Raw genomic sequence first — 26,669 nt, 5'->3', positions numbered from 1 at the left:
AAAGCTTCAAAGGATATGCTGACTCTCTTTTTAGGGGCTGATGTAGCTGGTGACTTTAAGTTGAAGCCAATGCTCATTTAACATTCTGAAAATCCTAGGGCCTTTAAGAATCATGCTAAATCTACTCAGCCTGTGCTCTGTCAGTGGAACAACAAAGCCTGGATGACAGCACATCTGTTGACAACATGGTTCACTGAATATTTTAAGCCCACTATTGAGACCTACTGCTCAGAAAACTCCTTTCAAAATATTACTGGTCATTGGGGCGCCTAGGTGGCTCAGTGGTTAAAGCCTCTGCCTTCGGCTCAGGTCATGATCTCAGGGTCCTGGGATCGAGTCCCGCATCGGGCTCTCTGCTCAGCGGGGAGCCTGCCTCCTCCTCCTGACTCTGTCTGCCTGCCTCTCTGCCTACTTGTGATCTGTCAAATTAAAAAAAAAAAAATCTTAAAAAAAAATATATATATATATTACTGGTCATTGACAATGCACCTGGTCACCCAACAGCTCTGATGGAAATATGAAGATTAATGCTATTTTCATGTCTGCTAACACAACCACCATTCAGCAGCCCATGAATCAAGAAGTAATTTTGACTTTCAGGTCTTATTATTTAAGAAATACATTTTGTAAGGTTATAGCTGCCACAGATGATGATTCCTCTGATGGACCTGAGCAAAGTCAACTGAAAACCACCTGGAAAGGATTCACCATTCTAGATACCATTAAGACCATTCATGATTCAAGAGATACGATATCAACAGGAATTTGGAAGAAGTTGATTCCAACCCTCTTGGACAACTTTCAGGGAAGAGGTTCAGGATTTCAGTGAATGATATAACTGCAGAGGTGGTGTAAATAGCAAGAGAACTACAATTAGAAGTTGAGCCTGAAGATGTGACTGAATTGTTGCAATCTCATGATAAAACTTGAATAGATAAGGCGTTGCTTCTTATGGACGAGTGAAGAAGGTAGTTTCCTGAGATGGAATCTAGTCCTGGTGAAGATGCTGTAAAGATTGTTGAAATGACAACAAAAGATTTAGAATATCACATAAACTTAGTTGATAAAGCAGCAGGGTTTGAGAGGATTGACTCCAATTTTGAAAGAAGCTCTGCTGTGGTTAAAATGCTATCAAGCAGTATCAAACTCTACAAAAAAATTGTTCATGAAGGGAAGAGTTAATCAATGTGGCAAACTTGTCTTATTTTAAGACATTTGCCTCAGCCACCCCAATCTTCAGGAACTACCACTCTGATCAGTCTACAGCCATCAAGACCCTCCACCAGCAAAAATATTACAACCAGGGCACCTGGGTGGCTCAGTTGGTTAAGTGACTGCCTTCGGCTCAGGTCATGACCCCAGAGTCCTGGAATCGAGTCCCGCATCAGGCTCCCTGCTCGGCGGGGAGTCTGCTTCTTCCTCTGACCCTCCCCCTTCTCATGCTCTCTCTCTTTCTGTCTCAAATAAATAAATAAAATCTAAAAAAAAAATATTACAACCTATTGAAAGCTTATATGATGGTTAGCAGTTTTTAGCAATAAAGTATTTTTTTAAATTAAGGTATGTACACAGGGTTTTTAAAGATATAATGCTACTGCACACTTAAAAGACAACAGTATATTGTAAACACTGGGAAACCAAAAAATTCATATGACTCACTTTATTGTAATATTCACTTTTCTGCAGTAGGCTGGAAGCCAGCCTACAATCTCCCAGAGGTATGCCTATATATGCAAAATAAGCAGCTGGACTAGAGGAGCAGTTCCTAACTCAGTGACTCATGCCATTTTTTTACAACAAAACATTTTATAAAACATTTTCAACATTTCCTTTAAAATACAAAGGAAAAGAAAAAAGAAAAACTAATTTATAATAGTGTACTATTTCAATAAGTCAGTGCTTGAAACTGTATTGTAAGACATAATAAAGTAGTCAGATGCTTGTATCTGTACAATGAATCAGCATGAATGAAACAAGTATACATGCAAACTGGTACCAACAAAAGTCTCAAACTAATCATGGAAAAAAGGAAAGAATTCTATGGTAGGCTAAATAGCAGCCTTTCAAAAGATGTCTACATCCTAACCACTAGCACTTGTGAATGTTATCTCATGACAAACACTTTGCAGATGTCACTAAAGTAAGAATCTTGAGATGGAGAGATTATCGTGGATCATCCAGGTGGGCCTAAACACAATCACAAGTGTCCTTACAAAAAGGAAGCAGAGGGAGATTTCAGACAGCAGGGGAAATCACTCCCAGGTCAGGTACTGGCCCTTGTGCCTTAATACCCACTGAAATGTTTCAAATTAGTCTGTTTATTCTGCCTTTCTCATACCTTCCCATGGAAACCACAAGAAAGGTTCCTGCTCTCAGCTCCCCTGCTGACTGACCCTCGTGCTTCCCCCTATGTGGCCCTGCAGCATGGAATGCCCCCCTGCAGTTACAAACTGTAAGAATAAAGGATTTTTTTTTTTATTTCTTTTCAGTGTTCCAGAATTCATTGTTTATGCACCACACCCAGTGCTCCAAGCAATACGTGCCCTCTATAATACCCACCACCAGGCTCACCCAACCTCCCCCCCACCACCGCCCCGGCCTTTCCAAAACCCTCAGATTGTTTCTCAGAATCCACAGTCTCTCATGGTTCATCTCCCCCTCCAATTTCCCCCAACTCCCTTCTCCTCTCCATCTCCCCATGTCCTCCGTGTTATTCCTTATGCTCCGCAAGTAAGCAAAACCATATGATAGTTGACTCTCTCTGCTTGATTTATTTCACTCAGCATAATCTCTTCCAGTCCCGTCCATTTTGATACAAAAGTTGGATATTCATCCTTTCTGATGGAGGAATAATACTCCATAGTATATATGAACTACATCTTTTTTATCCATTCTTCCGTTGAAGGGCATCTTGGTTCTTTCCACAGTTTGGCAACTGTGGCCATTGCTGCTATGAACATTGGGGGTACAGATGGCCCTTCTTTCCCTTCTTTCCACTACATCTGTATCTGTGGGGTAAATACCCATTAGTGCAATTGCAGGGTCACAGGGAAGCTCTATTTTTAACCTCTTAAGGCATCTCCACACTGTTTTCCAAAGTGGCTGCACCAACTTGCATTCCCACCAACAGTGTAAGAGGGTTCCCCTGAATAAAGGATTTTTTAATGATGGTTACCTCCTGATCTGTTGGCCTCACCATACTTGAATAATAATAAAACCTACATTTTCAAAATGACCTAAGAGGCAGAGATTAGAGTAATATAGCCACAAGCCAAGGAATACCAGCAGCTATCAGAAGATGGAGGAGGCAAGGGACAGATGGTCCCCTAGAGGCTCTGGAAGAAGGGTGGCCCTGTTAGTGCCTTGATTCTGGCCATAAAACTGATGTCAGACTTCTGTTTTCCAGAACTATAAGAGAACAAATGTCTATTGTTTGAAGCACCAGCTTTCTGGTAATTTGTTACAGCAGCCACAGAAAAATGATACAAAAAGCAACATGTCCACATCCCAGGTGAAAGCAGAAACAAGAAGAAAGATGTTAAGTTAATGGCACACACAAAGTAAAATGGAAAGGAAGAAAACTGAATATTTTAGTTATTACAGTAAATGTAAATGCTAACAGTCTAGGATTTGAATGGGTAATCATAAGTGAGACTGGTTTATGATTTTCCTTTGTGATGCAAACAAACAAAATCAGCAATAAATTCTATGAAAAACATCCCCACAGAGGAGGCGAGATGGCAGAAGAATAGGAGACCTCATTTCATACGGTCCCTTGAATTTAGCTAGATAATTATCAAATCATTCTAAATACCTGTGAATTCAACCTGAGATGTAAGAATTGCTGAAATTCTACAAATAGAAAAGCAACCATATTTTGCAAGGTAGGAGGTGTGGAGAAGTGAATCTAAGGGGATATATGGGAAGATAAATGGCAGGAGGGAAGAGCCTACAAAAGCTGACTACCAGAAAGTGATTAAAGCCCAGAGCACAAAATCACAACCTTCAGAAGTCTGCTCTAAGAGATGCCCCTGACTGAAAGGTGCTCAGATGGCAAAGCAGGGCAGAATCCTAGGTGGAACAATGTGGTCTCAGGATCCCTGGGGTCAAAGGGGATGCCTGAGCAGGCAGAGTTCCCAGGCACTGGAGCAGGGAAACCAGTTATGGTCAGCAAGCCTGGAAGTGGGCTCTCAGCTCAGCTAGCCATAAACCTTGAACCATGGCAAATTCCAGGAGCAGCTCTCTGTGGAAAGAGGGGGGCGGAGGGGGCTGCAAAAGGCAAAAACACAGGGACCCTCTGCCTTCTCCTGGGAGGATCAGTGTGGGCACACACCACAAGAGCCTGCAGAGTTTGGCACACACAAAAGTGAAGACTGCTTATCGCTGAGGATTTACTGAAGAAAGGGGACCATGATCTTTCAGCTCTGGGGCTGGAGATGAGGCTTGGTCATTTTTATTTTCATCCTCTACGGAGGCACAGAAAGCCTCCAGGAAGCAAAGGACACACAGAGCAACGGGTAGCAGCTTACACTGAGCCCAGCCACCTGGCAAGGGGTGGTGCAACTAACTCCACTCAGGCAAAAACACCTGAGAATCAGCGCAGCAGGCCCCAGCTGGAACAACAGGTGAACACCAAGTTTATGGAGCACTAGGGGAAAATTGTATATAGAATTAGAGGGTTTTTTCTCATGATTCATTTATCTTTGTTTAAAAATTTGCTTTTCTTTTTTCCTTTTCAACTAGTTTCTTATTTTATCAATTCTCTGTTTTTAAGTCTTTTTCTAACTTTCATTTACATTTTTAGATACATTCTCCATTTCTGGCTTCCTTCACTGTATTCATCTTTTGTATATATGTTAAGTTTTACTTTCTTTACAATATTGGATTCAGTGTCTTCTAAAAACAGACCAAAATACACCTAAGACCAAGTCATCACCCTGTTTTGTCCATTTGGGAGACTACAATCTCTCTCCTCCACCCCCTTTTTTTTCTTTCTCATTTCTTTTTTACTTTCTGACCTCTTTAGATTTGTCTACTGTGTATTTCACTTGGGCCATAGTTATTTTTTATTTTCTTCTCTCGTTCATCCATTCTTCTCTGGGCAAAATGACTAGAAAGAGGAATTCACACCAAAAGAAAGAACCATAGGTAATACTCTCTGCCACAGATGTAATCAATGTGGATGTAAGTAAAATGTCAGAGCTAGAATTCAGGATAATGACTAAAAAGTTACTAGCTGGGCTTGAGAAAAAGCATAAAAGACACACTAGAGAATCTCATTGCAGAAATAAAATCTAATCAAGCTGAAATTAAAAATCTTTAACTGAGATGCAGTTTAAATTGGATGCTCTAACAGGTTGGGAAAATTAGGCAGAAGAGAAAGTAAGTAACACAGAAGACAACTTGATGGAAAAGGAAGCTAAGGAAAAGACAAACAACTAATGGACCTTGAGGGGAGGATTTGAGATATCAGCAATACTATAAAGTGAAACAATATTAGAATTACTGAGGTCCCTGAGGAAGAAAAGAGAGAGAGAGAGACAGAAGGTAAATTTGTGCAAATCATAGCTGAGAATTTCCCTAATCTGGGGAGGGAAACACATTTAAATCAAAAAGGTAGGTACAAGTCGCTCCCCCAAACTCAATAAAAATAGATCAACACCATTGACAGATGAAAGGATAAAGAAGATGTAGATATATAGATATATATATATATATATATATATATAGATATAGATATATATACACACAATGGAATATGACTCAGTCATCAGAAAGGATGAATACTAACTATTTACATTGATGTGGATGGAACTGGAGGGTGGTATACTGAGCAAAATAATCTCAGAAAGACAATTATCATATGGTTTCACTCATATGTGGAATATAAGAAACAGCACAAAGGCTCATGGGGGAAGGGAGGAAAAACTGAATGGGAAGTCATCAGTCAGGGAGAAAAACTATGAGAGACTCTTAACTACAGGAAACAAACTGAGGGCTGCTGGAGGAGAGGTGGGTAGAGGGAATGGGGTAATTGGATGATGGTCACTAAGGAAAGGCATGTGATATGATGAGCACTGGGTGTTATATGCAACTGATAAATTATTAAATATTACATCTGAAACTAATGTTGTACTAAATGTTGGCTATTTGTATTTAAATTTTAAAATTCCCATGACCAAATGTAGTTTATTTTATTAATCTAAAGATTATCATTTTTATTACCTATATTAATCACATGATCCTTTTTTTGGTCCATAGATACAAAAAGTTCATTGATAAAATTCAACATCCACCTTTAAACATAACCGTATGGAATGATGAATATTTTCTTAAAATGATAAGACGTATGTATCTCAACCCAAGCCAGCAACACTCTGTTTAATGAAACAACACGAGAAGCATTCTCATTAAAATGAGGACTATATGATAATGTTTACTATCGTTGCCATTATTTAGCTTTGTACTAAAGGTGACACCCAAATTTAATGAGACAAGCCAAAATAAAATTATAAAGATTGTTAAGGAAGATATAATATTTACAGATAATGTGACTGGAAATATATCTGGAAACCCCAAGAAAAAGAAATGAAAAACCATTACAATCAATAAGAGAATAGAGAAAAACTTTAAATACCCCTAAAAAAGAATTTCTAAACAAAGGGAGAAAGATAGTTTATTGAATAAAGGAGAGGTAGCCATCTAGAAAAACAGTTTAATCCATAACCTCATATCTTTCACCATGATAAACTGCAAATGAATCAGAGATCAATGTGTGTGTATACATATATATGCATCAGATAAGCATTAGAGGATAAAATAAGCAGAATAAGGGTGATAAGGAGAGTTGATGGGGCTCAGTTACACAGGATGGACGAAGAAGGACTCTCTAAGGATGTGATATTGGAGCAGGGACCCAAAGGAATGGAGGGAGCAAGCCTTGCCACTATCTGGGAGAAAAGTATTATGGGTGGAAGGATAAAGTGCAAAGACCATGAGGCAGGATCAAGTCTGACATTTGGTGAAAATGCTAAGATGTGAACTGAAAAAGGAAGCCAGAGGCCAGACCTTATAGGGCCTTGTGGGCCATTTTAAAAATATCACCTCTCACTCTGCGACGGAAACCACTTGGGGAGTTCCAGGCAAGCAAATGAGGCACATTTCGGTGGAGGCACTGAGAATATAGCAGGAAGAGTAGCAAAAAGGGAAGCAAGGAAACCAGTAAAAGACCACTGCAAAAATACACATAAGATATGAAGGTTTGGCCTTGGTTATAGTAGTGAGAATCAAAAAAGTACCAGAAAAAAGCAAAAACACACAAGAATTCATTCCAACTAGAGAACACAGAAGGCTTAGCCAAAAATCTATAAAAGAGAAAACCTGACATGATTAATCAAGATTCAAAATAATACTAACCTTCCTCCTTTCTTAATAATTTGTCTTAAAAGATACAAAGGCAATCTCCAACTTTGATTTCCTAACAACTAACACAAACACTGAAATGGCTATTTCTGTTTCACATACCCAGGAACTAATCACCCTTTTCTCAATGATCAGCAGATTCAAATATCAAGATGATATAAACAGGTCTCTGAGGAGTGACAGACAAGGATACAAGGGGTGCCACTAGTACCATTTTGGACTCCTCAAGCAACTAAACTATAGTTTCTATAAAATCATGTTCTCTGGGTTTAAGTTAGGATTGTAAACAATTATTATTATTATTTTTTTTTAAAGATTTTATTTATTTATTTGTCAGAGACAGAGGGAGAGAGAGCGAGCGAGCACAGGCAGACAGAGAGGCAGGCAGAGGCAGAGGGAGAAGCAGGCTCCCTGCCGAGCAAGGAGCCCGATGTGGGACTCGATCCCAGGACGCCGGGATCATGACCTGAGCCGAAGGCAGCCGCTTAACCAACTGAGCCACCCAGGCGTCCCTGTAAACAATTATTTTAAACTGTAACGAATTCAGATGTTGAAAACAGCCTGCATATTGCTTTGGTAGCTGAATCTGCTTTGGGGATAACCTAAACCAAAGTTTTGATTGTTTTTTTTTTTCTTAAAGTATTGTCTTAATCTCAGTACAATTTCAAACACTGTTGCTCACTCTGATGAAAGACATTTGATGACTAAAAACTATTTTAAAGATACCCCCAAAAAAATTTAAAAAGGGCTCAAACAGATATTTTGTACACCCATGTTCATGGCAGCATTATTCACAATAGCCAAAAGTGGAACCATCAATGGATAAACTGATAAACAAAATGTAGTGTAACCATACAATGGAATATAATTCAGCCTTTAAAAAGGAAGGAAATTCTCACAAAGGGGACATTAAGCTTAAGTGAAATTAAGTCAATCACAAAGAGACGAATACTGTATGACTCTATTTCCATGAGGTACCTACAGTAGTCAAATTCATACAGACAGAAAGTAAAATGGTGGGTGACCAGAGCTAGAGGGGAGAGGTGCTTAATTGAGGGAAGAGTGCTTAATTGGTAAAGATTATCAGTTGAGGAAGATGAAACAATTCTGAAAATAGATGGAGATGGATGGCTGCACAACAATGTGAATGTACTTAACACTATAAACTGTACACTTAAAAAACTGGCTATCATGGTAAATTTTGTTGTATGTATTTTACCACAATTTAAAAAAAAAACTATTTCAAAGAAAATGAATAAAAACTAAAACTGATATGTAAATGGCATTTTGAAAATGCTTTAAAAAATAAAATATGCTTCTCACCTGTCCATGATTAAACTTCAAATAAGGTGTCTACACAGGCAGTCTTCAACCTCCAAACATTATATCTGGAAGCCTTTGAACCACCTCCTGTACTTAGACTGCTATGCAAAAACCAGCAAGAAGCTCAGACAGCCAAAGTTTCCATGTCAGCAGTGCTACTGTCTTAGCTGGGCAACATTACCTGTTCAATATGCCGTATACTGAGTACCAGGATTTAGGAGTGGGGAGTGGGGAAAAGAGGAGCCAAGAGCAGCGTGATAGGGAGGATGTAGTCACATACAGAAATGGGTATGGGACATAATTACCTGACTGAATTACCCATATCACCATACCTGTCTATACTAGACTCAATTCCTGAGTCTCTGAACTATGAGCTATCAGAAAAAACAATTTTGTAACACATAAACAAGGTAAAGGATTAATTTTGTAAATCTTTGACTCTGTGTTCTTTACCTTTTGTTAATTTACCTACTTTTTTCTCCATGTAATTCTCACAATCTGAGAAATTTTCTTTTGATCCAACAATTCTACTTCCTAGGTATCTATTCTTCCTTATAGGTATCTATTCTACCAAATAATCTCCCACATGTGCAAATTTGCTTTGGTGAAAGTTAGTTTGTATACAGAAGCATTGTTTGCCTTAGCCAAAGACTAGAAACAACCCAAATGTCTGTGAAAATTAACAAAAGGAAATCTCATTTAGAATGGAGTCAGAAGAAGGAGAGCCTGGATGGCTCAGTTGGTTGAGTATCCAATTCTTGATTTCGGCTAGGGCTGTGATCTCAGGGTGGTGGGATCAGGCCCCAAGTAGGGCTCCAAGCTCAGCAGGGAGTCTGCTTCTCTCCTTCTTCCTCTCCCTCTCCCCTCTCGCTGTTCTCTCTCTCTCTCAATTCTCTCTAAAATAAATAGGTATTAAGGAGGGCATGAATGTAATGAGCACTGGCTGTTATATACAACTGATGAATCACTGAAACTAATAATACATTTTATGTTAATTGAGTTTAAATAAAATAAAAATTTAAAAATAAAGTAATTGGATAAATAAATCTTAAAAAAAAAAAAAATGGTGTCAGAAGGCCAGGAGGGGGGTGCTCATGGCCTACCACTTGTGATCAACTGCAGACCCAACAGGAAAGTGATGCACCTTCCACATGGATACTACTTTACTAAGCCAGCAGGAGGAAGAAAGTTTTCCTCCTTCCACAGCAAAAGTCCAGCCAATGAGAAATGGTCACGACCCTGCCAATGCAAAGTCACTATACTTCCAACTCCCAGTTTACTCTGTTTATAACAGCTCTCCCACCCACCTACACTCCCAACCCCGCAACCATCACCACCACTTTTGTATGAAAGAGCATTCCTCTCCTTTGTTCTCTGGTCTTGTCTGTGGTTTTGCTGTAGCTTGCTTGCCCTGGATCGCAATTCTCTGCTATACTGAATAAACCCAGTTTTGCTGGTTGAATACCTGGCAGTTTTATTGTTTAAGGTTAACATATCCATCAACAGTCATCTTAAATGAATAAATTTTTAAAGAAACTCTTTATGTACTAATATAAGATCTCTAAGATCTATTTTTCATAACACAGCAGGCTAACAATCTTATGATAAAAATGAAAAAATAAGAATGTGTGTGTGTATAAAGACATAGCACACCTACAAAAGAACATGGGAAAAAACTAGTGAAATTGCTTTCTCCAGGGAAGAGAAAACAGTGACTGAAAGACTTTTTTTTTTTTAACTTTTTTCACTTTTGTACCTTTGAAACAATTAGCTATGTGAATGTGTTATCTTTTAAACAATATACCCAATTTAAAAAATTCCTTCCTTATGTTAAATATTCAGAGAACTCTTATTTAAAAAAAAATAAAAATAGTATATTCATTATCTATACATTTAATTATTTGATTCCTCAGCTTTCTCTATAACACTAACTGGCAGGTGAGATTTTACTCTCTAACATACACCACGGTTTGTTTTGTTGTCAAAAAATATTGAAGCCCGTTTCTTCAAGACAGGCTATATAACACAAACCTAAAACCTGACCAAAAATGGGTTCATATCATCTTGTGTTACACTAGAAAAGCCCGGCTTATATCGCAAAAAAGACTGTTACAGTATCAGATGAGGGAATGAAAGCATCATTAAAGCATTATGCAACTTAAAATATGCTATAAATTTGACAGCATTCAGAGACCACTATCAAATGCACAGTTACATGTGCATATCAAATGACTCTTAAGTAGATTTCAAGAGGTAATGCAAAGGATTGCTAGGTTAGAACCCTGTGCCCCATATCCCTCAAAGGGCAACCACAAACTACTTGAAAGCTCTTTTATGCTGGGATGGAAGGCCAATGAATTGATTTTCTTATCAAGTTTCATACACACTTCCTACAAGAAATGTCTCAATAAATGGTAACAATAATAAATATTACATAAACATATAGTAATAATAAATATTACATAAACATATATATGCATATATGAAATATTAAGTATTTAGCAACAACTAAAAATAAGGGCTATGCAGAAATATGCAAAAAAAAAAAGCTCATAATATGACATTCAACAAAGCAGAACAGAAAGGGAAAGCTCAAGGAATTTTAGTGACTAGAAGTCCCCATGTCTTATTGTTGGGCAGCAAGGCTCTTCTGAGTGAGTGCCAGGCCCCACTTACTGATTCTTCTACTACTTTGCCCACTCACTCTGCTTCAGCTACACTGGCTTCCCTGGTGTGTCTTGAAAATACCATATCTAACAATTAATACCTGCCCTAACACCTTTGCTCTAGCGGGTCCTGCTCCCTACAACAGTCTTCCAGACCTCTGCATGGCTAACTCTCTTACCACTTTTATAATTCTATGATATTGGTATTATTATCATCCTCACTATACTAATAATTTGACAAAAGTCAACTAGACCACAGCTTCATGTTGACAGAGGACCTAATTACCTTGCACTCAGCTGTACTCCTAGTGTCTCACTGAGTGCCAGGGTAAGTGTATCGTCTATAGACAGATATTTGTTGAATGAAATAAAGTTGTATTTTCTAATTTTTCTATAATGAATACACATTTCTTATACAACAAAGTATGCATATTATGATTGCAACTATGTAAAAAATATATGTTATCAGGCAAAATGCAAACTATGTTTTATTAAGGAGGTAAAATTAATAGGGGTGTCAACTTCTTATACTTAAAAAATATTATTATATATGCTTCAGTTACTAAAAATAAATCTTCCGACTGTGTTTCCCTACAGAACTTTCTTTCATTTGAAAGCTTTTAACTGAGAAAACTGTTATACATATGTAGGATTCATGACTAGAAAAGAAACATGGGTGTGTATATACTAAGTTGGTACACTGTTGAAAATAAATTTGTCATTTCATTGAAATTACCCTTGCTTTAATCTCCTTAATAATAAAAACATAATAGAATGAGAGAATAAAATAAAATTAAATAGCAAAATTTAAAATTTAAAATTTAAAATTTAAAAATAAAATAAAATTAAATAGCAAAAAGGGAAGAAGGGATACTGCTCAAATCAAGAAAAATCAACTGCCAATGAAAAAGAGCACCAAACTAAGAAATACAAGTAAGTTCACACAAATAACTTTAAGACCCACAGAACATATTTAATGCATGTAGCATAAAGTATTTGATAAATCTTTGCTATATTTAACTGTATTATAATATGTAATACATTTTACCTATATTCATAATTTAAACAGTACTCAAGTATATTTCTTTGCAAAATAATATTTTCTTGTATTTTGATATTTTAGACAGATAAACATAGACTGATGCAACTAAATGTACACTAGAATCTAACCATGTTAAACAAAGAAAAAGAAAAGAAATACCCAACATCATGAAAATTATTCATGGTTAAAAGAGAGAAAGTAATGTACATATGAAGTAAATGTACATACCTTCGGATAGTAAGACTTTTCTTCCAGTTTGCAGCCTTCAAATTTCTATTTATTTTTATAATACAAATAAAAAGTGCCTGCAAAATGTGCTCAAATACATTATTGCCATTCAAGTGTTAAATGGTAGCATATTACCTTAGACGGGCAGTTTTTAGGCTGCAGAACAAAATGAACTAAATAATACAAATACAAATACAAACTTAAGTCCTCCTATTTAAACTAAGTCTGACAAGAAAAGGAAAGTACTCTTTGAAAAATAAAATAAGACTCAAGTTCTTACACAGCTAGACCCAGATAAGTGAGTAATAGCTTTTAACCACTGATAGGAAAAAGAAAAAGGAACCACAAAATAATTTTCTAAAATCAACATTACTAAGTTATTATATGATATATACTCATACCCAAAAGAGGTATTATCAGAAGCCCTCAATCTAAAAAAAAAATGTGCTCATGATATATACATTGAGGTAAATCAATGTATAGATCTTAGTTTACACTCAAAGAAATGCATTTTAAAGCAAAATATACCTAGGTCATAAAGAAATACATTTTAGCAGCTTTCAAAAAACAGTAAATACCTATGCAGCTAAAAACATTTCTCATATCTGAAAAGATGAATCTGGGGGAAGAGCACAAGCAGGACAAGAGAAAAACCACCACTCTGTAAGAGCTTAACATGAAGTATCCAGTGGAGATGGAATACCCTATTGCTCCTCAAACTACTTTGAGTAAGAACTGGTCTGCGATTTCCAATCCAGCACAGAGAATGCAAGACTTTAACAAAATACTGTCTAAAAGAGTTTAACAAAGAGGCTATTAGACTGCAGGGCTCTCATGCCTTCAGCAGGGTACCCTACATAAACAAATCAAATTCTAAAGCAGTCAGTGCACTTGAATCTAAGAAAACAAAATTCAAGAAAAACTAATCAACGCCAACCAGATTTCTTTGAATTGTAGAACATGAACCTCAAGTAAAACTATCATAACAGTCAAATAACTATATTTTCCCCAACAAGGCAACCATTTGTGTTATAGCCAATTAAATAATTTCTTTGCTCAGTATCCCTATCTTTTCTATAAAAACCTCTGCCCTAGCACTACCTGCAGAGCACCCCTACCTATTTTCAGATCTGGTGCTATCCCTCTGGAATCACTATTTGCTCAAATAAACTTTTCAGAATTTGTTTTACAATACCATTTAAAAAACACTAGAAATAAAACATACAAGTCCAAATTTTTTAAATTATTATTGAATTTGATAAAATTAGTAATTTGACAACTACTACACAAGTTTTAAACACTGTTTCGGTACTGATTTGTGTTAGAGACCAGTAAGCACATTGAGTCCTCCCGTGCAAGAGCCTGGCCCACTGACACCTTCCTCCAGCCTCTTGCTCCAAAGCCCTAAATGGACATTGGAGGAAGCCCCAAGGCTCAGCAAAGCACTGCAAACACAATGCTTGAAACATGTCACCTCATGCATAGCTGGCCACCAAGACCCATTAATTGTGTGACATAAGCCATCTGCAAATCCATTCTTATTTTTTTTAAGATTTTGTTTACTTAGGGGCACCTGGTAGCTCAGTGGGTTAAGCCTCTGCCTTCAGCTCAGGTCATGATCTCAGGGTCCTGGGATTGAGTCCCTCACCAGGCTGTCTGCTCAGTGGGGAGCCTGCTTCCTGCCCTCTCCTGCCCGCCTCTCTGCCTACCTGTGATTTCTGTCAAATAAATATATAAAATCTTAAAAAAAAAAAAGATTTGTTTATTTATTTGACAGAAAGAGACACAAAGAGAGAGGGAACGCAAGCAGGGGAGTGGGAGAGGGAGAGGCAGGCTTCCTGCTGGACAGGGAATCCGATGCAGGCTTGATCCCAGGATCCTGAGATCATGACCTGAGCCAAAAGCAGAGGCTTAACCCACTGAGCCACCCAGGCACCCATATTTTTCTATTTTTAATATAAACCCAGTACCTAATGCGTTTATATTAACCAAAGAAATGTGTTGAAGGGGTTAAACGAATAATAGATTAAAATGCAGCAAATACTTATCTAGCTGTTGGTTTTATGTTCTGTTTTTTCTAGATTTGAGATGAGAAACTCATTTCACCATTTTTATAATTTACACATGCTTTTTTTTTAAGTTCAGAGGAAAAAGTTGTGGGAAGAGAAATCTTGATAGAATGGATTTGCAGGAGTGCCCGCATCGGGCTTTCTGCTCAGCAGGAAGCCTGCTTCCTTCTCTCTCTCTGCCTGGCTCTTTGCCTAGTTGTGACCTCCCTGTCAAATAAATAAACTCTTTAAAAAAAAAAAAAAAAAAGAAAAAGAAAAATATATCAAGCAAATAAATATACTTCAGTCAGAAATTATCAAAGATTCACCCATTTCTAATCTCCCAAAAGTTTTCCATCACTAAAAATGATATGGCTTTCTAGGAATCCACATTAGAAATTGCTTTATTTATTCAATTTGAACAAGAAAAGATAACCCTGGATTTGAGCATAATCTGAACAAGGTAAACACATGTGAATGAACTAAACATCTGCTGACTTTACTACTATTTCCCCATATGTGAATGTTATGGTGCCACAAAGTCATTTCACCCAAGTAGGTCCACTATTTCATAAAATTATATTTAGTTTTTCTTTGGCTACAAGATTTCACCTCCGTCAGGAATATTCAGACAGATTTGTTTCTAATGAATAGACATTTGCATCTGGTAAAATTTTTGTTTTCCTCATTGAGAAAAGTCCTGGGTGTTTTTTAGTCAGTTAAGTGTCCAACTCCTGATTTCCACTCAGGTCATGATCTCAGGGTTGTGAGACTGAGCCCTGTGTTGGGCCCATGTGGGGCTCCATAAGCAAGGGAGTCTGCTTGAGATTCTCTTTCTCCCTCCCCCCATCCCCTTTCTCTCTCTCTCTAATAAATAGATAAATCTTTAAAAAGAAAGAAAGAGGAGCACCTGGGTGGCTCAGTTAGTTAAGCATCTGTCTTTGGCTCAGGTCATGATCCCAGTGTCCTGGGATCAAGTCCTGAATCAGGCTCCTTGCTCAGGAGGGATCTCCCTCTGCTTGACACTCACCCTGCTTTGTGTGCACTCTCTCTCTGACAAATAAATAAATAAAATCTTTAAAAAATAATAAAAAAAAATTTAAAAAGAAAGAAAAATCCTATGAAACTTAATTTTAAGTCTACCCACTTTAAACAAGTAATCTTGGGTGTCTGTGTCTCAGTTTTCTAATTTTTCACTTTTTTGCTCTATAGCATATATTAGTAAGTTAAGATATAAAACCCCAAGATTATTTAACTAGGTAGTTATATCCTCAACTATAAGTATAAAATCTTAGCATTTGCAAATGGCTAAAAATATTAATAAAATATGTCAGAGAAAATTTGACATTTGGGGGCAGGAAAAAAGCCTCTAGAAAACCTAATCACAGTGCAATGGTAGACTGTATCTTGTTACACCTAGAATCAGAAACATTTTTTTCAAATCTAAGTCCTACCTCCACCTAACTATGGAAGCCATGGACAAGTTACCTGACTTTTTTAGGCCTCAGTCTCATCCCTCATAGGGATGTTGTAAAAGAAAAACGAGAAAGTATATAAAATGAATTAAGAATGTGAAGCCATATGCTGAAGGTACCTAGTAAGAAGTAGAACTATGCTTTACACCCAGCTGTTAGGGATTCACCCACAAGCACCAAGTACCACAGACTGCTTACTACCACAATGAGCAATGACTTTCGAATTTTAGTTTCCACCTTCTGGAAGGCATAAACATTTCACTTTAGAAGTGCTGTAGAAGGAAGGGAGAATAGGGAAGAGGAAAAGTTACAAGTGAAAAAGAATTACTGAGGCAAAATGGTTGCTTATTATAAGTCAAGGGGTTACTTAAGGTTCAAAGAGCAATACCAACCAAAGCAAATGAAAATATTTATGTTCAACATCCCCATACATATCTGGGCTAAATTAGGAACCATCAATAGTAAGTTAAAAGAACTTACTACAGCAATATAAAAACCAAAAAGAAAAAATAAAGCCACATACTACAAAATGTTGCAAATATGCATGAAAAAAAGGAGACCCATATACACCTGAGTGCTCCTCCCAACCCCCCCAATCCTCCAACAAAACAGTACGGTTGAAGAATAAACAGGAATATGGCTTTGTCATATTCTCCCTTTAGATGGGGACACACTTGAACATCTCCTTCTAAGTAAGCAGGGAATACAGGATTAGATCTGTCAGAATGATGAGACAGGGAAGAACAGACAAGGAAGCTTGAAAACATGAATGACAATGCAGAGTATATTCACATAACTGAGATGAGATGAGGTGAGTACTGAAAATTGTGCAATGTTAATGGAAATTTAGACATATAACTTTTAGAGATGTTATTAATAACAATTACACAACTGTCAAAAATACTCCTTAACCATTTCTATTATAAAATACAATATATCTGATACATAGTTATACATTCAGAACACAAAATCGTTGACTGTCATTTCTTTGTGTATCTAAAAACTTTAAAACTTACTAGATTCCACTGTCATCTGAAGCAAACTATCAATGACGTTAGAAAGTAGTCCTTTGCTGGATATTCGTAGATGATTTAGTATTACTGGAACAGCTTGATATTCCAAAAACAAGACTTTTCCTTCATCTGTCTTCAAGTCCAAACAGAGAGAATCAAATGCCTGAGCCAGGTAGTCAGCTAAAAAACAGTATATAAAATCAACTGTCATTATCAGTCAGAAGTGTAGCTGGTAATCAGAAACAATAGAAAGAAAATACCATCACTTAAATTTAAAAGGGAAACAAAAATTAAATGACCAGAGATCACTGGCTAAATTTACAATCTGTTAGAACTCAAATGCTTGAGGGGTGCCTGGGTGGCTCAGTTGTTAAGCGTCTGTCTTTGGCTCAAGTCATGATCCCAGAGTCCTGGGATCAAGCCCCACATGGGGTTCCCTGCTCAATGGAAAGCCTGCTTCTCCCTCTCCCACTGCCCCTGCTTGTGCTCCCTCTCTTGCTATCTCTGTCAAATAAATAAATAAAATCTAAAAATAAAAAAAAAAATCACCCAAATGCTTGAAATGAGAAATTATACTATGATGGGGTATAAATTTCATTCATATTTTAACACCAAAATAACAATAAATTGTTTTTATTACAAGAAAACAGTTGATTTTAATAGTAAAGACCATAGTAATGTTTACTTTTTCATATTTGATAACTACCAGATGCTTTCAAAGTGTTTTTATTTTTACCCAGCATTTGAGATATTTTTTTGTTGCTGCTAAGTGTTTCCTTCAAAATGTAACTTTACACAAACTTTTAAACGAGGATTTCTGTCTCTTAATAAAGATCAAATAGCCATTCAAAGATAACTCGACAGGACTAGATGTGCTCTGGTGTGTTATATATCTGCCATTAGCACAGCATGGTTTTGCCAAGGCCAATGTTATGATGGCACCCACTACATCAGAATCCCTGGAACTTTTTGAGTTATTGTTTTAGGTTCCTTTGGATAATACCCTGAAGTGGAATTTCTGGATCATCTGATAGTTTTATTTTTAAATTTTGTTGAACTCCATACTCTTTTCCATAGTGGTTCCATTTTCATTTCCATAGTTTACCTTATTAGCCAAGACATATAAACATGCATCTGTTAAGTATATATTGATGGATGAATGGATAAATAAAATGTGGTGTGTGTGTGTGTGTGTGTGTGTATATATATATATATATATATATATATATATATATTTTTTTTTTTTTTTTTAAAGAAACCCTGGACCTTTCTTTCTTTTTTTGCCATATGGTAGTTCTATTTTTAATTTTTGGAGGAACCTCCACCCTGTTTTGCATAGTGGCTATACCAATTTACGTTCCAACCAACAGTGCACGAAGGCTCCCTTTTCTCCACATCTTTGCCTGGAACTTTCTTAAAGACGTTCCACAGATGACTGGGAAACCTGTAAAGCCAGGACTGAGTAGCACCAATTTAGCGACAATCAATGCAAACAAGATATTAAGATACTTATATCGTTACACTTCAATACATCAAACAACCCAAATCAGTACTCTTAAAACAATTTTACACTGTGCTTTTAATTGTACAAGAATATTCCAGTTTCCTAAACTCTTTCAACACACTACTGAAAGGAATTAAAAAAAAAAAAAAACTGTTTGTGCTGTTCAAACACCAGTGAGTTAATTTTTCTACTTATGATTTCTGGTTAAATAAGGCTCGAGGATACTTTAAAATACATTGAAAATATGACAGAACCACCCCCTATTAAAATTTACTATCTTCTGGCTGATGTGTTGCATTTCATCTTTGCTGTTTTAGTTTACATAAACTAAAGATGATTTAAAAGCTTAATTACTAAGAATGAGAAGCTGGGGGTACTTGGGTGGCTCAGTGTTAACGGTTAAGCCTCTGCCTTCAGCTCAGGTAATGATCCTGGGATCAAGCCCCACATCAGGATCTCTGCTCAGGGGGAAGCCTGCTTCTCTGCCTACTTGTGATCTCTCTCTCTGTGTCAAATAAAATCTCTCTCTCTGTGTCAAATAAAATCTTAAAAAAAAAAAAAAGAATGAAAAGCTGAGGATAATCTGTGTGCAATACCTAGGAGAGAACTGAAATACATAAATATATTTTAAAATACATATGAAAGAATTTTGCGAAATTAAAATCTGCACCTCAATCGGTTCTTTCTATTCCTTCCAATAAATCTATTTGAAATCTAAATCTATTCCTTCACTACTCTTACTTTTGGTAGAATTTAGTTCAAAGAACACTGCCATTATTATACTTAATTTTGGTAATTAAATAAAACAAAACACTACAAATAAATGTGTATTTAGGTTAAGCAAAGTTGCTAGATTCTGTTCAAGTATGCCTTATTTAGAAACCTATGTTTATTTAGCAAGCAGTAGAAGAGTACAGATGAACACTGAACTCAATTCTTCACAGAAACAAAAGTTTTTATCACAGTGCCACCTACTGTTTTTGGCACAGATTACTTCACTTCTCATTAATACTTCATCTGAGATTAAATAGGATAAGTGGTACATGATACAGCAAATCTGTGAAATTAAAAAATTGTGCCTAATTAATTTGGGGGGGTAGATTTTATTGTTATGTTGCCTTACCTTTTAGGGAGAAGTAAAAAAGTTATATCGTTATTTTAATTTCCCTAATAGTGAAGATTTTCTAAAATCAATAACAATTTAACTTCTAAGAGAATATTTTAAGAAATTTCAGTTATCAATTATACCAAAACTGGTTGTTGTTTTAAGCAACAAGTGTTTGATGGTTTATTATGAAGCAATACAAATCTGATGCAGTCTAACAGACCTCAATTCTGATCTCAAGTAAAACCAACTCAGAAGTTAGATAATTCTAAATAATAATGTTTATAATAATGCTAGCAGGTAGCACTTACTATATGCCACACTCTTTGCTAAACCTTCACATTAATTCTCATTTAACCTTAAAAATTGGTTTTAACCTTAAAAATAAAATTAAAAATTGTGGTGAAATGCAAAAAAGAAGGGACCTGCCCAATGTCACATAGCTAGTGATGGGGGTGAGATTCATCCTTAGTTATCTGACTGTAAACTGAAGTTCTTAATCCTATATTGTTCCTGTTATCTGAGAATGGCAATAATCCCTACAGTTTTTTAGGCCTGAAGTATAAGTAAGTACATAATTTACAAAAACATGTATCTGCAATATATATCTACATAAGTTGGGGGCCAAGTGTTGAGATGGGCAGGACACCAGAACTAGCTCTGATGCACACAACTAAAAAGGAGAGAGAGTACATTTAATTAGACAAGAAATTTGTCCCTAAAACAATACTATTAGGTAAGATTCTTACCTTTCAGTTCTCATTTCTTTACACAGATCAAACTAGTATGTACATATTAGTACCTACTACATAGATCTACACATCTACATACTTAAAATTGTTGATGACATATAACATTCCACAGTCCTCATGATGAAACTGTTAAAAGGATGGTTATTTAGGGTCAAGAAAATATCTGAGTCCCTTACAAATGCCTGACCCTCAGTTTGCTCTTTTGTAAAAATGACAATACCATCTACCTTATAAGGTTACTGTGGGGAATAAATTTGAAAAAAACCAATCAATGATTAGAAAAATGCTAACAACACTGCAAGAACTTATTTCCTTCACGATTCCAATTGCCGGTCCGTCAATTATTTACCCTTTATCATTATTAGACAGCACAATAAATCTTATTAAAGGTTATGACACATTTTGGTGGCTCCCGTAAGCAGAATGCAGGTCAAAAATGGTAAGCTACAATACAATCAAAATTGTACCTGTTTCAACTCTTAACTACAGAGAACAAAGTGATGGTTACCAGAGGGGAGGTGGCTGGGGATAGAGTGAAATAAGTGATGGGGATTAAGGAGGGCACTTGTTGTGATGCGGACTGGGTGATGTATGGAAGTACTGAATCACTCTATTATACACCTGAAAGTAATATAACACTGTATGTTAACTAAGAGAATTAAAGTTAAAGCTTAAAATAACCCACATTTCTCAAGACAGTTTTGGTAAATATATATTAATCTTATAAGTGAACTACTATATTATAATTTGAAATACTGCATATTGAAATATTATAATTTGAAAATATATACATTTTATCAATAAAAAGACTTTTAGCATTATATTCAGTCATTTTATTTTTGTGAGTATAATGGAAAAAATTGTATCTTACAGTTAAATTTTACTTCGGAGAATCAGTGTAGCACAGTGACTAAGTGCAGACTTAACCTCTCCATGCCTCAATTTCCTCATTTATAAAGTTAAGATGTCAATATTACTGACATCTCATAACCTTATTATAATGATTAAATGAGTTAGTACATATAAAGTGCTTAACCCATAATATAGGAAGTGCTATGTAAGTGTTTATTATTATTTCTTTCTTTATCTCAGGAGTACATGCTCTAAGGAAGTCATAAAATAAGGTCAGGAAGGTGGGATCTAGAAATGGATAGAGGTGAGCTGAACCAGACTCTATCAAATACTGGTTATGTGGCCTTGACATAAATATCTAACCTCTATAAACTAATAACCACTAATATGGAAATAATAATATTCAGAAGACAATCTATAAAGGGCTTAGCATTATAGTGTCAAATTCACACCAAATATTATTATCTTTTTGAACATATTTACACTATCTATTCAAAGGAAACCAAGTATTATCTTATATATATTTGGGTTATTAAGTATTTAATATTATGTGTATTACCAAACACATTTAGCTATTTTCTCTTTACTTTTTATACTAAATTTAATCAATCTTATAATGGATAACTTTCTTTTATAAATAGGAAATATCTTCTCACCGGAGTTAAGACAAGTCTATTACTCTGATTTAAGATTTGTGTGTAAATTTTTAGTTCTCCCAAATTTGCTGCAGCACATAAGACAGTGTATCTTTTATTTTTCTCTATACTTATAATCTTATAATCATTTTTCCTAACTGTAGTTAATAGATGTCTTTTTCCTTTCCTGGTTCTCTTACTTGGCTTACTTTGCTCTACCCCAAGATTATATAAACTGAGATCCACCAGCTGCCTTTCAATGTAATAAACCTCTAGGGCACCTTACAATGAAGGCAGAAAACAAGGTTTTTTATTTATTCATTTGAGAGAGAGAGATCAAGAGAGAGAGAATATGAGCAGGAAGTCCAATCTGGGGCTCAATCCCAGGATCCTGGGATCATGACCTGAACTAAAGGCAGATGCTTAACCAACTAAGCCATCTAGGCACCTAGCAATAATCTTTATTATCCTGTCCACTCATCTACTACTTAAACATATCTTTTTTATAAAGATTTTATTTATTTTTAGAGAGAGAATGTGTGCAGGCATGCAAATGTGGGGGGGAGAGGGAGATCTCAGGCAGACTCCCCGCTAAGCTTGGAACCCAATTCAGGGCTCAATCCCACAACCCTGGGATCATGACCTGAGCGGAAACCAAGAGTCAGACGCTCTAGTGACTGAGCCACCCAGGTGCCCCACCCATATCTTTATTTATACCTATTATATTTCACAAAAGATGAAGTTTACAAACACCAAATTAGATTTATATACAAACTTTATACTTTTTGTTTTTTTATATTAACAAGATTTTTTTTACATATGTTATTGCTGTTTCTTAGTGATATTCATAGTAGGCACACTATACAGTGTTCGATAGTCTAGATGGTAATGATAATATTGAAAGTCAACAGACTTTGTGAATTTCCTTTGAAGCTCATTTTCTGAAACACAAATTCTATCAGACTGCTATAATAAATACCAGAGATTGTGTAGTTTATACACAACAGGAATTTTATTGCTCACAGTTCTGGAGGTGGAGAAGTCCAAATACGGTCACCAGCATGGTGAAGACCCACTTCCTGGTTCACAACCTGAACCTTCATTCTCACTGTGTCCTCACACGGTGTGAGGGCTGGAGACCTCAGTGGAGATTCTTTTATAGGGGCACTAATCCCATTCATGAGGGCTCCACCCTCATGATCTAAGCCCTCCTAAAGGCCCCAATTACTAACATTATCATCTTTGGGGGTTAGCATTTCACCACATGAATCTTGTGGGGTCACAAATATCCAGAACAACAGCACATTATATTCAATAAATTTCTGAGCTAGTTTCATTAAATGTCCTCATTATTTTTTTTTTAAGATTTTATTTATTTGACAGACAGAGATCACAAGTAGGCAGAGAGGCAGGCAGAGAGAGAGGAGGAAGCAGGCTCCCCACTGAGCAGAGAACCCAATGCAGGGCTCGATCCCAGGACCCTGAGATCATGACCCGAGCCGAAGGCAGAGGCTTAGCCCACTGAAACCACCCAGGCGCCCCAAATGTCCTCACTTTATACAGAGTATCCAATGAAGAGTTTCCTGTATTTCCAATACTCATCTTTCTTTTTATTAATGGCTTATTGAAGATGGTCAGCATGTCTAATACTGTACTGCACAAAAGTGGTGACAGAGAGCACCTAATTCCCTCTCTTATTTTATATCAGTATTGCACTAGTTTTATCAGTAACACAAATTATATTTTATCAATTGATGTTATGATGCATGTTGGTATGTGGTCAACTTTATTTTGGACTAATACACCCTTCTCATAAATGATGTTTCAAACAGTTACCACTCAGTCGGTTTAACTATGAGAACCATAAACATAAGGAAAAACTAAGACAAGTTATAGTTTCATTTTTTGTTATTGTTGTTGTAAAATTCCATAATCAGGTGTAACTAAACAGTACACACTGCAGAGAAAGTAGTAAAATTAAATTTTTGCCATTTCCCACTAAAAAAAATTCCAAACAGACTGAGTTATATAATTTAACAAACTGAAAAGCTAAAAAGATGGCATATTTAATGTTTCACTATATTGGTATGACTTTAATAAAAATTCTATTTAGTAATCCAAAAACAGAACTCATAGCTATATACCAAAACTGTATTAAAAATGGTCGACTTTGACTGAAACATTATTCTTAATTCATTCATTTCCTTATCCACTATTATTATACATTAAGCACTATGCTAGTTGCAGGGGGATACAATAGTAAACAAGGCAATATTTTTCTTTAGTTAACTTACAAACCAGTGTAGGGACTGATAAAAGTTTTCTATAAAAGGCCACATAACAATATAGGCTTCTAGGGGGCCATATAGTCTCTGTTGCCAACTACTCAGCTCTGTTGTGAGGCGAAAACAGTTTCTAGACAATAGGTAAAAAATAAGCATTCATATGTTTAAATAAAACTTTATTTATAAAATAGGTTGTGGGCCAGATCTGATCAATGGGCTACAGGTTGCCAACACCTGGTCCAGTAAAAATAATGAACTAGGAATTTCAATACTATATGGTATATGCAATGATAATGAGAACCATAGGTTACTGTGGAAATATGATCTAAGAGAATCAATAAAGTCTCCTGGGAGGAGACAACAATAAGACTGACTACTCCTCTTTCTCACATTCAGCAAATAAAAGCAGTTTATTGTAATGTGCCACCATTATAAAATCTTATTCTAAAAATGGAAAACATATTTCACTATGCAAGAATTACTTCATTATGAGTATTCTCTTCTGTTTATGAAAAATTATGCATAAACACAAGTGAAAGCTTACCTTGGGTGACTGTTCTGAGAACAATTAAAGTTGATAAAAATCTCAATGGTAAATTGGAGCTCTTAAAGAAAGCAGCTGTCTTTGGTTTATTCTCCACTGAATGTTCTAAAGAATTATCTTGAATTCCCTTAGTTACTACTCCTTTGAATATATCTTCACCCAATCTCCTCAGTGTTGATGTCATGGTAGAATGCTGTTAAAAATATGTACCATCTTAGTATATATATTTATGTCCATGATATATTTCAAATACTACAATCAACTATAGAAACTAAAAATAAGTCAACTTTTTTTCTAATTAAAGAATGGGTTAGAAATATACAAGATTAAAAAGAAGTAATTTTATAAACAACTTTTTAAAGTTATTCATGACTTTTTCTAAAAGAAATGAGCAGTCTACAAGAATTAAGAAATTGGAAATGTAATTTTCTAAGTAAAAATAGGAGAATTGAGACAAGATTCAATTTGAAAATGTTTAAGAACATAGGATCATGATATATTTCTGGCACAGAGAAATTAAAGGAACAGAAAAGCAGACACTATAGGTTCTTCATTTCTCCACCATTACTGACAAATGGATTGTTGGGTGTAACTTACAGTGTTAGTTTATAAAGTGATTATCTATGGCCTCACTGCTTTATAGCTTACTATGATCAAAACCATCACAGTGATTTTAATAACTTTCAACAACTGCAGAAGAAAACGCTAGGTTAGAATCATGGATAATTCTGGGGCACCTGGGTGGCTCAGTTGGTTAAGCGTCTGCTTTCTGCTCATGTCATAATTCTGGGGTCCTGGGATCAAGCCCCATATTGGGCTCCCTGCTCAGTGGGGAGTCTACTTCTCCCTCTCCCTTTTCCCCCTCCCTGCTTGTGCTCTCTCTCTCTCAAAAAAAAAAAAAAATTAGAACCATGGATTATTCTAACAGTGGATAAACTAAAACAAGACAATGGGCAAAACAGGAATACTGGCATGTAAATACTTCTAAAATTATACAGGCTTGCATGATATTCCACATATATTTTAAGAACTAAATAAAGGAAAACCATTTTACACTGCTACAGATGAGAGTGCATGAGCCAGACTTAGAGGAAATTTAAATATGGATAACAACTATTTGTTTTAGAATTTCATCATATTAAAATTAGAGAGATAGGGATGCCTGGGTGTTTCAGTCAGTTAAGTGTCCAACTTGTGATCTTGGCTCAGGTCATGATCTCAGGGTTGTGAGATCCACACCCAGTGTGGAGCCGGCTTGAGATTCTCTTTCACCCTCTGCCCCTCCCCCACTCCTCTCTAAAAAAATAATAATTAAGAAAATAAAATGAGAGATACATTGAGATTTTATACGTATCAAAAGGCACAATGATTAGGTAGTAAGTGGCATAAGAAATGTAATCTAATTTAAATATATGGTCAATAAACCTAAATCCAAAAAAGGAAGTCTCAGACACTATTGGTAGAAATGTAAATTGGTATAACCATTGTGGAAAACAGTATGGAGGCTTCTCAAAAAATTGTAAAAGAAATACCATACAATCCAGTAATCCCACTATTATTTATTTACTCAAAGAAAACAGAAACATTAATTTGAAAAGATGCATACACTCCGATGTTTATTGCAGCATTATTTACAATAGGCAAGATATGGAAGTGCCCATCAACAGCTGACTGGATAAGGTGTGAGACAGAGCTAGATAGATACATAGATTCACACACACACACACACACACACACACACAGGAATATTACGCAGCCAAAAAACAGATGAGATT

At 36.0% G+C, this 26,669-nt stretch overlaps 1 protein-coding gene across 10 annotated transcripts in view; it reads right to left on the bottom strand.

The window, feature by feature from the left end:
• The window catches only part of CCDC138 (coiled-coil domain containing 138), a 114,979-nt gene that overhangs the window by 21,786 nt on the left and 66,524 nt on the right, over positions 1 to 26,669 (bottom strand). For 8 of the 10 annotated variants that reach the window (XM_032842398.1, XM_032842401.1, XM_032842400.1 and 5 more), the window contains 2 exons: positions 24,895 to 25,087; positions 17,221 to 17,397 (listed from right to left, as the gene is read on the bottom strand). In XM_032842398.1, the coding sequence (XP_032698289.1) occupies positions 17,221 to 17,397; positions 24,895 to 25,087 (370 nt within the window). Of the gene's footprint in view, positions 1 to 15,585; positions 15,597 to 16,323; positions 16,477 to 17,220; positions 17,398 to 24,894; positions 25,088 to 26,669 lie in introns of those variants that run through there. The other 2 variants (XR_004380836.1, XM_032842406.1) reach the window with 2 other exon arrangements.

Source organism: Lontra canadensis, unplaced genomic scaffold, assembly GCF_010015895.1.
Source record: "Lontra canadensis isolate GAN:19392208 unplaced genomic scaffold, GSC_riverotter_1.0 scaffold130, whole genome shotgun sequence".
In the NCBI taxonomy this organism is placed as follows: domain Eukaryota; kingdom Metazoa; phylum Chordata; class Mammalia; order Carnivora; family Mustelidae; genus Lontra; species Lontra canadensis.
This window is presented reverse-complemented; position numbering and strand designations above follow the sequence as displayed.